The following is a 15,520-nucleotide window of genomic DNA, read 5'->3' as shown; positions in this document are numbered from 1 at the left end:
CGAGGGGTAAGGCGGGGCTTCCGGCGGCGCGCTTCCGGTCTGGGGGCGGGGCCGGGCAGGTGCGGGGGGGGGGGCGCCAGTTCCCCTCCCCCCCCCCCCCAAAAAAAAAACCGGGGAAGGAAACGGGGGGGGGGAGGGGAGAGCTCTGCCCCTCCCGCACCCCCCGAGCTGTCCGTCTGTCCGTCTGACCCCGGCCTTGTCCGCAGCGCCGGGAGCGGCGTCACCGCCATCGACAACAAGATCGAGAGGGCCATGGTGAGAGCGGGGGGAAACGGCGGGGGGGGCTCGGGGGTCCCGGGGCTGGCCCTGAGCGCTGTCCCCGCAGGACCTGGTGAAGTCGCACCTGCTGCTGGCGGTGCGGGAGGAGGTGGAGGCGCTGCGGGAGCAGATCCGCGAGCTGAGCGAGCGCCGCGCGGCGCTGGAGAGGGAGAACCGCCTGCTCCGGGCGCTCGCCACGCCGCAGCAGCTGGCCCGCCTGCCGCCCCCCGCGCCGCCCCCGGGGCCGCCCTGAGCCCGGGGGGGGCTCCCGGGAGGCGCTCGGGGGGGGGGCGGGCCGGGGCTCCGCGCTCGCTGCTGCTTCGCTGGGAGGAAGGCACGGAGCGCCGCCGGGCTCTCTCGGCCTTCCTGCGCGATTCGGGGCGTTTTTTAATAAACCCGCGATTTTTACAGCACGGGGGAGGCGCCGTGTTAATTTTGGGGGGAAATCCGCGCGAATCGGCGGTGAAGGAAGGGGGGCGGCGGCTCCGGCCGAGGCGGGGCTCGAACCCGCGGCCTCCGAGGCGCGGCCGCCATGTTGGGGAGGGCGGGGCCACCGAGAGAAGGGGCGGGGCCATGTTGGGGAGGGCGGGGCCACCGAGGGAACGGGCGGAGCCATGTTGGGGAGGTCAGCGGCAGGGGCGTGGCCACCGGCGGAAAGAGGGCGTGGCTTCCGCCGCCATGAGGCCGCGCGCGCTCCCGGCGCCGCCGCCGCCGCCCGGGGGGATCCTGAGGCGGGGGGGGCGCGGGGGGGGCAACCGGCAGGTGGGGGAGGGTGAACGGGACAGCCCCGGGACAGGCGGGAGGGGCCGGGACACCCCAAAAACCGGAGCGCGGGGGGGCCAGGGCCGGTGTGACCCCCCAATTCTCCCCCCCCCACCCCCCCAGGTGCGTTTCGCGCCCGACCCCGCGATCCAGGAGGAGGAGGAGGAGGAGGGTGATGAAGACGGAGGGGGGGTCGCCATCGCCCCCCTGGCGACCCCCACCCTGCACAGCAGCCGGGGCGGTCCCGGTGCGGCCCCCCCCCGAGCCGTTCGACGCGCCCCGGGCCGCGGCCGCGCTCCTGGGCAGCTCGTTCGCCGCCCGCTCCGCGCTGGGCGGGGCGGCGGCCGCCGGTCAGTGCGGGCCGTGGGGAGGGGGGGCCCTCCTCCTCCCCGGTGCCCCGGTTTGACCGAAATCCCCCGGTTTCAGCCATGAACGTGCCGCCAGCCCAGCGCCTCTTCCGCGGCCTCGTCAGCCTGGCCGTGCCCCCCCCGCCGGCGCCGCGCAGGGGGGTCCCGGCCCCCTCCGCTCCCCCCCCGCAGGTGAGACCCCCACCCCAAATCCCACCCTGGGGTGCCTCCCCCGGTGCTGGCGGGACCCCCACCTTTGCCGTGCCGCCCCCCAGGTGCCCGGGCCGCAGCTGGGGGTGCTGGCGGGGGGCGCCGCCCGGGGTGGGGGGTGGCCCTGGCTGCCCCCCCCCCGCGCCCCCCGAGCCCCCTCGGGCCCTCCCGCGCCCCCCCGGAGCCGCCTTCGCCATGTACCGCAAGCTGCAGCAGTGGGGGGGGTGCTGAGGAACATCAACCCCCCCCCCCAAATCCCTTTTTTTTTTCGCCCCCCCCAAAAAAATAAAGTCGTTACTTCGGATGTGCCGCGTGCCCCTTGTTCCCACCCCCCCCAAAAAAAACGATCCCCCCCCCGCTGACCAATCACCTCCTTTATTCCGGGGCCCCCCCCTCGCACAGAGCAAACCACGGCAAACGCCGGGGGGGGGGGAGGGAACACCCCAAAAATTGGGGGGAGGGGGGGGCAAACAGAGCCCCTCCCCCCGTTTGGCATCCGGTGGGGGGTGGGGAGCGACCCCCCCCCCCACCCCCACCGCGTCAGGGCCCCCCCAGCCCGGGGGGGTTTCGGGGGGCTCAGGGAGCGTCACCTCGTCCCTTGTGGAAGAGATAAATCGGCCGCTGGAAGCCTGGTGGGGGGGAAAGGATTGGGTGAGATGGGGGGGGGGGACCCCAAATTCTTCACACACCCCCCCCCCCCCGGATCTGAGGCGCCTCCCCAACCCTGACCCCGATTCGGGGGTTCCCCCCACAAACTGGGGGTGCCCCTACCTTTGGCGCTGTGCTGGGGGGTCCCCAGGAGCTCGCAGCGCTCGAAGCCCACCTCAGGCGAGGTCAGGTACGCCGGGAACTGCTCGGGCCGCAGCCGGATCCGCTGGTAGTTCCTGTACGTCGTCTCCTGGGCCAGCGGGAAGGGTCAGCCCAGCCCCCCCTCCCTGGGGACCCCAGACCCCCCCCCCCCCAAGGATCCTAAATGAGCCCCCCAAACCCGCCTGAGTCACCCCCGAACCCCCCCGGCCCCGCTGAGCCCGAGGGGGCAGCTTTTAACCCCCCCCAAAAAAGCCAATTCTGGCACCAAAGTGTCCTGGGAGCCCCTCCAAACTGCTGGAACGCCACCCAGGACGCCCCAAAGCCCCCCCAAAACCCCCCAAAACCACCCCAAAGATCACTGGCCTGCCAAACCCCATCGAGAGCCCCCTGAAGATCCCCCCAGACCCCTTTACAACCCCCCAGAGCCCTTTACAACTCCTCTGCGATCCCCCAGACTCCTTTATAACCCTCCCAATGACCCCCCAGACCCCTTCAGAACCCGACAATGACCCCCCCCAGACCCCTTTGTCACCCCCAGACCCATTTATAACCCCCCCAAACCCCTTTACAACTCCTCTGCGATCCCCCAGACCACTTTATAATCCCCCCAATGACCCCCCCCAAACCCACTTATAACCCCCCAAACCCCTTCATAACCCAACAATGACCCCCCCACCATATTATAACACTCCTGTTACCCCCCCAGACCCCTTTATCACCCCTAGACCCCTTTACAACTCCTCTGCGATCCCCCAGACCCCTTCATAGCCCTCCCAATGATCCCCCAGACCCTTTTATAACCCTCCCCATGACCCCCCAGACCCCTTCACATCCCGACAATGACCCCCCAGACCCCTTTACCACCCCCAGACCCATTTATCACCCCCCAAACCCCTTCATAACCCAACAATGACCCCCCCCAGACCCCTTTGTCACCCCCAGACCCCTTTATCACCCCCAGACCCATTTATAACCCCCCAGACCCCTCCGTAACCCCTCAAATCCCCCCGCCAACCCCCCCACATTGACACTCCGACTCCACTCCTGGACCTCCACGAGCGGGACCCAAACCCCCGAGCCCCCCCGGAGCCCCCCCGGAGCCCCCCCGGCCTCACCGTCAGCCCCTTGCGCTTGCGGTAGGACTCCCAGGGCTGCGGCTCGAGCAGCAGGAGCCCGCCGGGCCGCAGGTGCCGGAACGCCCTCCGGAAGAGCCGCTTGAGCCCCTCGTCGCCCCAGTTCAGCTGCACCCACTTGGTGAGCGACAGCAGCAGCACCACGTCGAACTCGGGGCGCTGCGCCCCCACCGCCTCCTCCCGCTCCGGGACGTAGTTCCCCTGCGGGGGGGGCGGGCTCAGCGCCGGGCGGGGGGCGGGGGGGCACGGGGTGAGACCCACGGGGGGGGAATGAGGGGTGGGGGGGCACGGGCTGAGTCCCACAGGGGGGGAATGAGAGGGTGGGGGGCACGGGCTGAGCTCCACGGGGGGGTTTGGGGGGTGTCTGAGGGGGTGGGGGGCACGGGTTGAGCCCCACAGGGGGGGAATGAGAGGGTGGGGGGCACGGGCTGAGCCCCACAGGGGGGTTATGGGGGGGGGATGAGGGGGTGGGGGGCACATGCTGAGCCCCACAGGGGGGTTTGAGGGTGTCTGAGGGGGTGGGGGGCACGGGCTGAGCCCCACAGGGGGGTTTGGGGGGTGTTTCAGGGGGTGGGGGGCATGGGCTAAGCCCCACAGAGGGGGAATGAGGGGGTGTCTGAGGGGGTGGGGGGCACGGGCTGAGCCCCACTGAAGGGCTATGGGGGGGGAATGAGGGGGTGGGGGGCACAGGCTGAGCCCCACAGGGGGGTTTGGGGGGTGTCTGAGGGGGTGGGGGGCACACACTGAGCCCCACAGGGGGGTAATGAGGGGGTGGGGGGCACGGGCTGAGCCCCACAGGGGGGGTAATGAGGGGGTGGGGGGCATGGGCTAAGCCCCACAGAGGGGGAATGAGGGGGTGTCTGAGGGGGTGGGGGGCACGGGCTGAGCCCCACTGAAGGGTTATGGGGGGGGAATGAGGGGGTGGGGGGCACACACTGAGCCCCAAAGGGGGGTTTGGGGGGTGTCTGAGGGGGTGGGGGGCACGGGCTGAACCCCACGGAGGGGTTTGGGGGGTGTCTGAGGGGGTGGGGGGCACGGGCTCAGCCCCACTGAAGGGTTATGGGGGGGGAATGAGGGGGTGGGGGGCACGGGCTGAGCCCCACAGGGGGATTTGGGGGGGAATGAGGGGGTGGGGAGACCCCCCCCCGAGGAGGTTTTAGGGGCGGGGGGCAGGGGCTGAGCCCCACGGAAGGGTTTTGGGGGGCGGGGGGCACACACTGAGCCCCACGGAAGGGTTTTTTGGGGTACCCACGGAGGGATTTCAGTCCCCCACAGGGATTTGGGGGGTGGGAGGCACACACTGAACCCCACTCAGGGGTCTTGGGGGCCCAGAGCTGCCCCACACAGACCCCAAGGATGGAATGGGGGGGGTCCCGCACCACTCCGACCTCCTGGTGACCCCTTCAGACCCACTAAGAGCCCCCTGGACTCACCCGAGACCCCCCAAAATCCCCCTGCGCCGCTTGGCACCCCACAAACCCACCTCCCGTTATCTCCCCAGGCCTCCCCAGACCCCCAAAACCCACCCGGGATCCTCTGAAAACTCTCCTCGACCCATCCAGCTCCTTCAAACCCACCCAGATCCCCTAAAACCCAACACAAACCCTCGCCAGCCCTCCAGACCTACTCGTCACCCCCTCAGACCCACCGAGACCCCCCTAAAACATCCCTCACGTCCCTTTCAGACCCTCTGAGCCCTTCCAAAGCCCACCCCAAACCCCCACACGCACTTGTCACCCCCTCAGACCCACCGAGACCCCCCTAAAACTCCATCCCAGCCTCCTCTGACCTTCCACGCCCCCTGCAACCCCCGTTCCTAAATCCACCGAGACTCCCCCCATGCAGGGGCGCTGCCCAAACCTCTTTTCGACCCACCAGCACCATCCCGAGCCCCCGTTCCCGCTGGTCACCCCCTCCCCAAGCGCTCACCGTGACGAACACGACGTTGTGCGGGAAGTCGGCGGCGCCGGGCCCGTCGGGCGGGAGCTGCGGGGCGGCGATGGGGCCCCGGCTGGCCAGGAGCGCGGCGGGGAAGCCTTTCCTGGCCCCCGCCGCGGCCTCGCCGTCCGCCCCCAGCCCCTCGGACAGGTAGTGGCGGATGTTCTGCCGGGCCGAGCGGATCAGCCGCCCGTCAATGTCCAGCCCCACCATCCTGGCGGGCGCCCAGCGCTTGGCGATGCTCAGCGTGAGGTGCCCCACGTTGCACCCCACGTCCAGCACCTCCTTGCCCGCGAACCACTCGGGCCGCAGCGCCCGCAGCCGCGCGTCCTCCACGTCGGGGTTGCGGTACCCGTAGTATTTGCAGTAATTCCCGTACTGGAACTTGCGCACCTGGTGCCGCGGCCGCTGCGCCGCCTTCCCGGCGGGCTTCGGCTTCTCGGCGGCGGCGGCGGCGGGGGGCGGCGGCGGGCGAGGCCCCTCGGATTTGCTGCAAGTCCGTCGGCGCTTGCGGTGCCGGCCGGCGGCGGGCAGGGCGGCGGGGCACGGCGGGGCGGTGGAGGCGGCGGAGGGTTCGGCGGGGCGGGCGGGCTCCTCGGCGGGCCCGCCGGCGGCGGCGGCGGCGTTGGCCCGCTGCTGGCCGCGGTGGCGATGCCGGCGGCGGGCGCTCTTGGCCGGCGAGGCCAGGCGCAGCCCCTCGCCCGGCGCGTTCAGGCTCAGCGGGTCCGTGATGTCCCGCGGCACCAGGATCTCCACCGGGTCGCGGCCGCGCTGCGGCAGCGGCGAGGACTGCGGGGTGCGCGCGTTCAGCGCCCGGCTCACCTCCTCGTCCAGCAGGCTGTTGAGGTTGAGCGGGTCGAAGATGTTCCCGCCGAGCAGGAACTCGGACGGCAGCACCGGGCCGCACTCCGAGGCCGCGCGGCGCCGCCGCTTCCACGCCGGCTGCTTCGCCCCGCAGCTGCTGCGCCGCTTCCCGCCGCCGCCGCCCGCGGCGCGGAGGCCATTGCGGGGCCGCGGGGGCTCGGGCGGGTCCGGCGGTCCCGGGGGGGGCGCGGCGGCGGCGGGAGGAGGCGGCGGCGGCGGCGGCACCAGGAAGGCCTCAGGCGCCGCCGCCATGGCGGCCCGGCCCGCGCCTGCGCGCTGCGCCGCGCCGCCCCCGCGCATGCGCCGCCGGAGGGGGGGAGCGGGGGGAGCCGCGCGCGCGGGGCCTCCGCGCCCGCCGCCTCCCGCCCGCGATGGCAGCGCCGCGGCGGCCCGGCGGGGTTTATATAGGCGAGGGGCGGGGCCGAGCGCGGGGACGCCCACGGAACGGGGCGGGGCCACGGAGCTCTGCCAATAGGAGCGGCTGCGGGGCGCACGGCGGCCAATAACGAGAGTGGGCGCGCGGGGAGAGAGAGAGCGGGGGCCTCAACAGCTTGGGGTGGCCGCGGCGAGTGCCTGCGCAGAGAGCGGCGGCAGGGGGAGGGGAGGGGAGGAGGGAGCGGGGGGATCTGCTGAAGGCCTGGGGGAGGGGAGAGCGGCGGGCACGGCGAGGGCGGGCGGCTGGAAAGACGATCAGGCGCGGTAAGGCCGCCCTGCGCGTGGGCCTCGCCGCGCGCGCGGAGGCTGCCGGCACTTGGAGTCCGTGCGGGGGCCGCGCGTGCGCAGGGCGAGCGCCTTCTCCCCACACACACACACACACACACACACGCACACACACACACCCTCCCCGTCCCGTTCCAGCGCCGGTCTCTCCTCAGTCCATCGGCCGAGTACTCGCGTCACCGTTTCGCTCGTGACGTCACCGAACCGGCTCTCTCCTCCTCCCCCCCCCCCGCCCGGTAACGGGGGGCGCGCGCGCGGCTCTCGCGAGAACAGCGCGCGAATCCCCGCGAGAGCCGCGCGGGCGCCTCGCGCTCGCCCCACCCCGCCCCCCCCGCCGCCTTCCCGCGCCTTCTGTGTCACGCGCTCTCGCGCCTGCGCGGTTGGGCGCCCCCGTCCCGGCACGTGCCTCCCGCGCGCCTCGCCTCGCCCCCCCCCCCCCGCCCACAACCCCCTCACGGGTCACGTGACCGAGCGCGCGGGAAGCGCCGTTTTTTGGGGCGAAAAGCGCCGGAATCGGGGCACGAGCCCCGGCAACCACCCCCGGCAACGACCCCCGGCAACCACTCCCCCCCCCCCGCCGCCGAGCCCCCGCGGCGCGTCCCCAGAGGCCGTTCCAGGTGGGCTGCGCGGGGTTTTATTGGCTCCCGGCCCGTGCCCCCCCTCAGGCCCCTCAGGCCCCTCAGGGGCACTTGCGCTCCACGCACTGCTTGCCGCCCTCCTCGTACTCCTGCTTGGAGATCCACATCTGCTGGAAGGTGCCCTGCAATTGGGGTTGGGGCGGTCTGAGGGGTTCTGGAGGGTAAAACCCCCCCCCGGGTACCCTGGGAGCCCCGGACTCACGAGCGAGGCCAGGATGGAGCCCCCGATCCAGGGGCTGAAGCGCCGCTCCATGGTGCTGTTGCTGGCGATGAGCTTCAGCCGCATGCTCTGAGAGAGGGGGGGGTCACTGGGAGCACTGGGAATCACTGGGGGCACAGCTATTAACCACTGGTGGCTACTGGGAATCACTGGGGGGACAGCTATGAACCACTGGTGGCAACTGGGAGGCACTGGGGGTGACTGGGAAACCACTGCAGGTGACTGGGAGTGACTGGTGATAAGTGGGAGAAACCCTGAGGGCCGGTCTGGGTCCCCCCCCCACCCCCAAATGTCCCTCAGAGGGGTTTGGGGTCCCCCCCCCCCCCCCCCGGCTCCCCCCATCCCGAATTTAGGGGAGAGTTTGGGGTCCCGAACGCAGGGGGGGTTTGGGGTCTCCGTCAGCCCCTCCCAAGCCCCAGTCCCAAACTCGGGGGTCCCCCCAAACTCGGGGGTCCCGAACTCGGGGGTCCCTCACCGGGGGGGTTTTCTGTGCCAGCTCCCGGTTCAGGCGGTCGGTGAAGCCCTGCAGCAGCGTGTTCCCCCCGGTGACAATGACACTGCCGTACAGACCCTGGCGGGGAGGGGGGGACACCAGCGGGATGTGGGGTGTCCCCGCTGCTCCCCACGTCCCCCGTCCCGGTGGGGACCCCCCTCGCCGTCCCGGCACCCACCGGCCGGATGTCGATGTCGCACATGCCGATGCTGGTGGTCACCACGTGCCCCACGCCCAGCATGGTGTTCCCCGAGAGGCCCTGTGAAAAGGAGGGGGTCACGGGGGTCCCAAAAACCCAGGGACCCCCCCCCCCCCAGCGGGACCTCCCTGTTCCCCCCAAAACCCCGCTGGGGACCCTCGAACCCTGACACTGGAAGAGTCACAGAGCTCTCAGGGAGGCAGAACCCGAGGCGTGGGGGTCCCCTAAACCCCCCAGGACCCCAAAACCCCTGAGCCCGCTCAGAGAGGCCCCCCCGAGACCCCCAAACCTTGACGTTGGAGGGGTCAAAGAGCCCCTCGGGGATGCGGAGCCGCTCGGCGCCGTAGTCGGTGTTGTAGCCGTTGGGCATCTCGTAGTGAACCGTGGGCATCTGCGCCGCCACCCTGGGGGGAGAGCAGCAGCGGGTTTTGGGGTCCCCCCCCCCCGCCCCAAAATCCCCCCCCCCCCAGCCAGGCGTCCCCAAAATTCCCCCAGGCACTCACTGCTCGTCGTAGGGCGAGTCCGAGACCTGCAGCACGGAGGCCTGGAAGTCCTGGATCACCTCCTGGGGGAACAGGACCCCGAGAAAGGGGGTCGGGGGCGCCGGCACCCCCCTCGGGGACCCCCGAAATCCCCCCACTCACGTTGCAGGTGAAGTTGTGCCAGGACTTGGACACCTGCGGCAGTTTCTCCTTCTTCTTCCAGCTCGGGGGGGCCCCTTCCCGCACCGGCTCCTGGAGAGGGGGCGGAGCCGGGAGTTGGGGGCGTGGCCAGCACTAAAGGGGCGTGGCTAAACGGGTGTGGTTAAAGGAAAGGGGTGGAGCCTCCCCTGGGTGGGGCAAGAGGAGGAGTCTAAGGGTGACGTCACTCAGGGAGAGGGGGCTAAAGGACAGGACGGCCGAATGGGGGTGTGACGTCAAAGGGGTGGAGCTAAGGGTGCACCCCCCAAAACTGGGCGGAGCTAAGACATTTTGGCTGCCCAGAAGGGGGTGGGGCTAAACGGACCCACCCCAAAAAGGGTGGGACTAAGGATAATCCCACCCACAAGTGGGAGGAGCATTTTGGTCAGCCCCACCCTGCCCTGTCCCATCTGATTGGCTGTCCCCTGGCCACGCCCACCCGCGGCCACGCCCACCTTGGCAGCGATCATGTAGGGGGGCACGATGTCGATGTTGAGCTCCTGGAAGAGCTCCCGGCACTGCATGGAGATGAAATCCCCGGCCAGCGGCGACTTCACGATGCCTGCGGGGCGGGGCCAGCATCAGCTCCGCCCTCCCCTCACCTGGGACAGGTGTGCGCTCACCTGGCTGGGGGGTGTGGCCATTGCACTTGTCCCTGGTAAGGCCTCACCTGTCCTGGGAGTGTCCCACGTGTGTCCCCAGTGCCCTTCCCCTACCCTGGGTGTGTCCCAGGTGTGTTCTGGGTGTGCTCTCACCTGTGCCAGGTGTGTCCCCAGTGCCCCTCCCCCGCCCCAGGTGTGCTCTCACCTGTGCCAGATGTGTCCCCGGAGCCTCTCCCCCGCCCCAGGTGTGCTCTCACCTGTGCCAGGTGTGTCGCTGGTGCCCCTCCCCCGCCCCAGGTGTGTTCTCACCTGTGCCAGGTGTGTCCCCAGTGCCCCTCCCCTGCCCCAGGTGTGTTCTCACCTGTGCCAGGTGTGTCCCTGGTGTGTTCTCACCTGTGCCAGGTGTGTCCCAGGTGTGCTCTCACCTGTGCCAGGTGTGTCCCCGGAGCCCCTCCCCCGCCCCAGGTGTGTTCTCACCTGTGCCAGGTGTGTCCCAGGTGTGCTCTCACCTGTGCCAGGTGTGTCCCCGGAGCCCCTCCCCCGCCCCAGGTGTGCTCTCACCTGTGCCAGGTGTGTCCCCAGAGCCCCTCCCCCGCCCCAGGTGTGTTCTCACCTGTGCCAGGTGTATCCCAGGTGTGCTCTCACCTGTGCCAGGTGTGTCCCCAGAGCCCCTCCCCCGCCCCAGCTGTGTTCTCACCTGTGCCAGGTGTGTCCCAGGTGTGCTCTCACCTGTGCCAGGTGTGTCCCCAGAGCCCCTCCCCCGCCCCAGCTGTGTTCTCACCTGTGCCAGGTGTGTCCCAGGTGTGCTCTCACCTGTGCCAGGTGTGTCCCCGGAGCCCCTCCCCCGCCCCAGGTGTGCTCTCACCTGTGCCAGGTGTGTCCCCAGAGCCCCTCCCCCGCCCCAGGTGTGCTCTCACCTGTGCCAGGTGTGTCCCAGTTGTGCTCTCACCTGTGCCAGGTGTGTCCCCGGAGCCCCTCCCCCGCCCCAGGTGTGCTCTCACCTGTGTCAGGTGTGTCCCAGGTGTGCTCTCACCTGTGCCAGGTGTGTCCCCGGAGCCCCTCCCCCGCCCCAGGTGTGCTTTCACCTGTGCCAGGTGTGTTCTCACCTGTGCCAGGTGTGTCCCCGGAGCCCCTCCCCCGCCCCAGGTGTGCTCTCACCTGTGCCAGGTGTGCTCTCACCTGTGCCAGGTGTGTCCCCGGAGCCCCTCCCCCGCCCCAGGTGTGCTCTCACCTGTGCCAGGTGTGTCCCAGGTGTGCTCTCACCTGTGCCAGGTGTGTCCCCAGAGCCCCTCCCCCGCCCCAGCTGTGTTCTCACCTGTGTCAGGTGTGTCCCAGTTGTGCTCTCACCTGTGCCAGGTGTGTCCCCGGAGCCCCTCCCCCGCCCCAGGTGTGCTCTCACCTGTGCCAGGTGTGCTCTCACCTTGCTGCAGGATGTAGCCGTCGTGCACAGGGATGGCCGTGGTGTGGGTGGCCCCCGAGTCCAGCACCAGCCCCGTGCTGCGGCCGTTGGCGAAGCTGCGCCGGTCAAGGGGCCACAACGGGGAGGGGACACGCCCTGACCGCTGACCACACCCCCCGGCCACGCCCAACAGCTCCGGACACGCCCCAGGGTGTGGCACAGGGGTGGGTGACAGCGGGGGTGACACTGAGATGACCCAGGGGTGATGCTGGAGCGACCCGGGGGTGACGCAGGGGTGACCCGGGGGTGACACTGGGGGTGACCCAGGGTGACACTGGGGGTGACCTGGGGGTGCTGCAGGGGTGACATGGGATGACACCAGGGTGACACCGGGGATGACACAGGGGTGATGCTGGAGTGACCCGGGGGTGACCCAGGGGTGACACTAGGGTGACTCGTGGGTGACACTGGGGATGACATTGGGGTGACCCAGAGGTGACAGCAGTGTGACACTGGGGTGACACTGAGGTGACACCGGTGTGACACTGGGGTGACATTGGGGTGACCCGTGGGTGACAGTGGTGTGACACAGGAGTGACCCGTGGGTGACAGCGGTGTGACACGGGGGTGACACAGGGGTGACACAGGGTGACAGTGGTGTGACACGGGGGTGACACAGGAGTGACAGCAGGGTGACCCGTGGGTGACAGTGGTGTGACACAGGAGTGACCTGTGGGTGACAGCGGTGTGACAGCAGTGTGACACAGGGGTGACACGGGGTGGCCCGTGGGTGACAGCGGTGTGACACAGGGGTGACAGCAGGGTGACCCGTGGGTGACAGCAGTGTGACACAGGAGTGACCTGTGGGTGACAGCAGTGTGACACAGGGGTGACACAGGGGTGACCCGTGGGTGACAGCAGTGTGACACAGGGGTGACACAGGTGTGAGACAGGGGTGACACAGTGGTGTGACACAGGTGTGACACGGGGTGGCCCGTGGGTGACACAGGGGTGACACAGGGGTGACACGGGGTGGCCCGTGGGTGACACAGGTGTGACACAGGGGTGACACGGGGTGACACAGGTGTGAGACAGGGGTGACACAGTGGTGTGACACAGGTGTGACACGGGGTGGCCCGTGGGTGACACAGGGGTGACACAGGGGTGGCCCGTGGGTGACACAGGGGTGACACAGGTGTGAGACAGGGGTGACACAGGTGTGACACAGGGGTGACCCGTGGGTGACAGTGGTGTGACACAGGGGTGACACAGGGGTGACACGGGTGACACAGGGGTGACACGGGGTGACAGCGGCGCGGCGCAGGGATACGCGGTGAGCACGGCCGTCTTGCAGAGGAAGAAGGCCGGGATGTTGTAGTGCTCGAACATCAGCTCCGTCAGCTTCTCCCGCTTGGCCCTGGTGTTCCACTGCAGCACAGGGACATTGGGGACACCGAGGGGACACCGAGGGGACAGCCACCCCCCCCGCGGCGGCACCTACCGGCGCCTCGGACATGAGCACCGGGTGCAGCCCCGGCTCCGACTTGACGTGCTTGCCGTAGGTGTGGTCCAGGATGGCCTGGAAGCACTCCCAGTCCTCGACTGGCGCGGGGACAGACGGGGGGGTGACATCGGTGACCCCGGCACGGCCCCGGGGTCCCCTTCCCCCGCCGCTGTCCCTGGGGTGTCTCCAGTGTCTCCCTCTGTGTCCCCCAATGTCCCCGTGCTGCCCCTCCTGTCCCCGCTCTCTCCCTGTGTCCCCTGGTCCCCTGTGACCCCCCCGATGTCCCCCCATCCCTCCTGTCCCCACTGTCCCCCATGTCCCTCCATGTCTCCGCTGTTCCCTGTGTTCCCATGTCCTTCCATGTCCCCATGTCCCTCCATGTCCCTGCTGTCCCTCCATGTCCCCATGTCCCCGCTGTCCCCCGTGTCCCCCATGTCCCCATGTCCCTGCTGTCCCTCCATGTCCCCATGTCCCCGCTGTCCCCTGTGTCCCCGCTGTCCCCCGTGTCCCCATGTCCCTCCATGTCCCCACTGTCCCCCATGTCCCCATGTCCCTCCATGTCCCTCCATGTCCCTGCTGTCCCCTGTGTCCCTGCTGTCCCCATGTCCCCATGTCCCTCCATGTCCCCGCTGTCCCCCGTGTCCCCATGTCCCTCCATGTCCCCGCTGTCCCTCCATGTCCCTGCTGTCCCCATGTCCCCGCTGTCCCTCCATGTCCCCGCTGTCCCCCATGTGCAAACTGTCCCCCATGTCCCCAGTGCCCCCATGTCCCCGCTGTCCCTGTGTCCCCATGTCCCTCCATGTCCCTCCATGTCCCCACTGTCCCCTGTGTCCCCATGTCCCCCACTCACTCATGCCATTCTTGAGGGGTGACAGGACCTCGACGCCCTCGCGGGCCACGTGCAGGGCGTTGGTGTCGATGTAATAAACCTTGCCGCCCTTCTTGTCCTTGTCCCCGTCCAGCTCCAGGGACACCTCGTCCGGGGACAGCAGCCCCACCGTGGTGGGGAAATCCGCCTTGGGGACACCGCGGCCCTGGTGACAATGCCACCGCGGCGGGCCGCGGGCACGGCGGCATCGTCGCCGCGATGGGCACGGTGGCATTGTCACCACGATGGGGACAGTGGCATTGTCACCACGATGGGGATGGCGGCATTGTCACCATGATGGGGACAGTGGCATTGTCACCATGATGGGGACAGTGGCATTGTCACCATGATGGGGTTGGGGGCAATGTCACCACGATGGGGACAGGGCATCATCACCACAATGGGCACGGTGGCATTGTCACCACGATGGGGACGGTGGCATTGTCACCATGATGGGGATGGCGGCATTGTCACCAGGATGGGGATGGTGGCATTGTCACCACGATGGGGTTGGTGGCAATGTCACCCTTATGGGGTTGGTGGCATTGTCACCATGATGGGCACGGTGGCATTGTCACCATGATGGAGACAGGGCATCATCACCACCATGGGGACATTGGCATCATCACCATGATGGGGACATTGGTATTGTCACCACGATGGGAACATTGGCATTGTCACCATGATGGGGACAGTGGCATTGTCACCACGATGGGCACGGTGGCATTGTCACCACGATGGGGATGGCGGCGTTGTCACCATGATGGGGATGGTGGCATTGTCACCACGATGGGGACAGGGCATCATCACCACAATGGGCACGGTGGCATTGTCACCACAATGGGGATGGCGGCATTGTCACCATGATGGGGACAGTGGCATTGTCACCATGATGGGGTTGGGGGCATTGTCACCATGATGGGCACGGTGGCATTGTCACCACGATGGGGACAGTGGCATTGTCACCATGATGGGGTTGGTGGCATTGTCACCACGATGGGGACAGGGCATCATTACCACGATGGGGACATTGGCATTGTCACCACGATGGGGACATTGGCATTGTCACCACGATGGGGTTGGTGGCATTGTCACCACGATGGGGACACCGGCATCATCGCCACAACAGGGACGGTGGCGTTGTCACCATGACGGGCACGGTGGCACCATCACCACAATGGGGACATTGGCCAGGGGGTGGCCCTGGGGACACCGTGGCCATTGGGACGGCATGCTGGGGACACGGTGGCCTTGTCCGTCCCGGGGGCGGGGGGGGGGGGACACGGCGGGGGCACGGTGACACCGACCTTGGGACAATCCTCGCCGGCATAGCCCGCGCGCACCGAGAAGGAGCCGATGTCGAACACCAGAGCCCCGACCTCGTCTGGGGGAGGGCACGGGGACACCGTGACACCGGGACCCCCCCAGAAACCCCCGGGACGCCCGCCGCGCACGGGAGGGGGGGGGAGCGACGGTGACACCGGGGACCCCCCCCCCATCCCCCACCCCTCACGCTCCCCTTGCCCCCGCACCCCCCGCCTTGGCCCCGCCCCTCCCGCCGTGACCCCGCCCCGCCGCGCGAGGCCCCGCCCCCCCGAGCCGAGGCCCCGCCCCCGCACCGCCGCCGTAGACGCCGCCGCTCATGGCCGCGTTCAGCACCGGGACAGCGCCGGCCGGGGGGGGCGGGGCCTCGCCCGCGGCCAATCAGCGCCCGCCGTGCGGCGCGCGCGCCCATTGGCCGCGGCCGCCATGGCGGCGCTTAAAGGGGCCGCGGCCCTTTGTTCCAGGGGAGGGGGCGTGTCCTGTGCGGCGTGGCTCCTCCCCTTTGTGGGAGTGGCCTGTCAGCTGCGCAAACTGTGGAAAGGGGCGTGGCTT

The 15,520-nt window shown here is 69.5% G+C and overlaps 3 protein-coding genes across 3 annotated transcripts; 1 reads left to right on the top strand and 2 right to left on the bottom strand.

Annotated features, from left to right (window-relative positions):
* The first annotated feature begins 904 nt into the window (after positions 1–904).
* On the top strand, positions 905–1,874 carry LOC128820942 (actin nucleation-promoting factor WAS-like). The gene is made up of 4 exons (XM_054001782.1): positions 905–1,020; positions 1,144–1,370; positions 1,447–1,559; positions 1,643–1,874. Exons 1-4 carry the CDS (start codon positions 937–939, stop codon positions 1,864–1,866), a joined length of 648 nt encoding a protein of 215 aa, XP_053857757.1. The 5' UTR covers positions 905–936; the 3' UTR covers positions 1,867–1,874.
* Positions 1,875–1,936: 62 nt separating this feature from the next.
* On the bottom strand, positions 1,937–6,622 carry MEPCE (methylphosphate capping enzyme). Its single transcript, XM_054001783.1, has 4 exons — positions 5,450–6,622; positions 3,503–3,721; positions 2,349–2,475; positions 1,937–2,206 (listed from the first exon to the last, which is right to left on the bottom strand). Exons 1-4 carry the CDS (start codon positions 6,620–6,622, stop codon positions 2,154–2,156), a joined length of 1,572 nt encoding a protein of 523 aa, XP_053857758.1. The 3' UTR covers positions 1,937–2,153.
* A 1,038-nt stretch (positions 6,623–7,660) lies between these two features.
* Positions 7,661–15,342, bottom strand: ACTL6B (actin like 6B). Its single transcript, XM_054001785.1, has 14 exons — positions 15,265–15,342; positions 14,953–15,029; positions 13,628–13,793; positions 12,775–12,875; positions 12,604–12,701; positions 11,295–11,389; positions 9,728–9,834; positions 9,237–9,326; positions 9,096–9,157; positions 8,882–8,996; positions 8,572–8,652; positions 8,376–8,471; positions 7,883–7,969; positions 7,661–7,802 (listed from the first exon to the last, which is right to left on the bottom strand). The coding sequence occupies exons 1-14, from the start codon at positions 15,287–15,289 to the stop codon at positions 7,722–7,724; spliced, it is 1,281 nt and encodes a 426-aa protein (XP_053857760.1). The 5' UTR covers positions 15,290–15,342; the 3' UTR covers positions 7,661–7,721.
* Positions 15,343–15,520: the final 178 nt, after the last annotated feature.

Source organism: Vidua macroura, chromosome 32 (assembly GCF_024509145.1).
Source record: "Vidua macroura isolate BioBank_ID:100142 chromosome 32, ASM2450914v1, whole genome shotgun sequence".
NCBI lineage: Eukaryota > Metazoa > Chordata > Aves > Passeriformes > Viduidae > Vidua > Vidua macroura.
The sequence above is the reverse complement of the archived record's forward strand: the minus strand, read 5'-3'. Positions and strand labels throughout refer to the sequence as shown.

What these genes read in the sequence shown, in the direction of transcription:
- MEPCE (XM_054001783.1), bottom strand. Translation starts at nt 6,622, where the DNA reads ATGCGCGGGGGCGGCGCGGCGCAGCGCGCAGGCGCGGGCCGGGCCGCC. An exon ending in ACAACGTCGTGTTCGTCACG is followed by an intron (nt 3,722 to 5,449) that starts GTGAGCGCTTGG and finishes CCCCCCCCGCAG; the next exon opens with GGGAACTACGTCCCGGAGCG. An exon ending in CCCCCAGCACAGCGCCAAAG is followed by an intron (nt 2,207 to 2,348) that starts GTAGGGGCACCC and finishes CCCCCCCACCAG; the next exon opens with GCTTCCAGCGGCCGATTTAT.
- LOC128820942 (XM_054001782.1), top strand. Translation starts at nt 937, where the DNA reads ATGAGGCCGCGCGCGCTCCCGGCGCCGCCGCCGCCGCCCGGGGGGATC. An exon ending in GGGCGGGGCGGCGGCCGCCG is followed by an intron (nt 1,371 to 1,446) that starts GTCAGTGCGGGC and finishes CCCCGGTTTCAG; the next exon opens with CCATGAACGTGCCGCCAGCC. An exon ending in CCTCCGCTCCCCCCCCGCAG is followed by an intron (nt 1,560 to 1,642) that starts GTGAGACCCCCA and finishes GCCGCCCCCCAG; the next exon opens with GTGCCCGGGCCGCAGCTGGG.
- ACTL6B (XM_054001785.1), bottom strand. Translation starts at nt 15,289, where the DNA reads ATGAGCGGCGGCGTCTACGGCGGCG. An exon ending in CGGCGGCGTCTACGGCGGCG is followed by an intron (nt 15,030 to 15,264) that starts GTGCGGGGGCGG and finishes GCCCTCCCCCAG; the next exon opens with ACGAGGTCGGGGCTCTGGTG. An exon ending in AAGACGGCCGTGCTCACCGC is followed by an intron (nt 11,390 to 12,603) that starts GTATCCCTGCGC and finishes TGACCGGCGCAG; the next exon opens with CTTCGCCAACGGCCGCAGCA.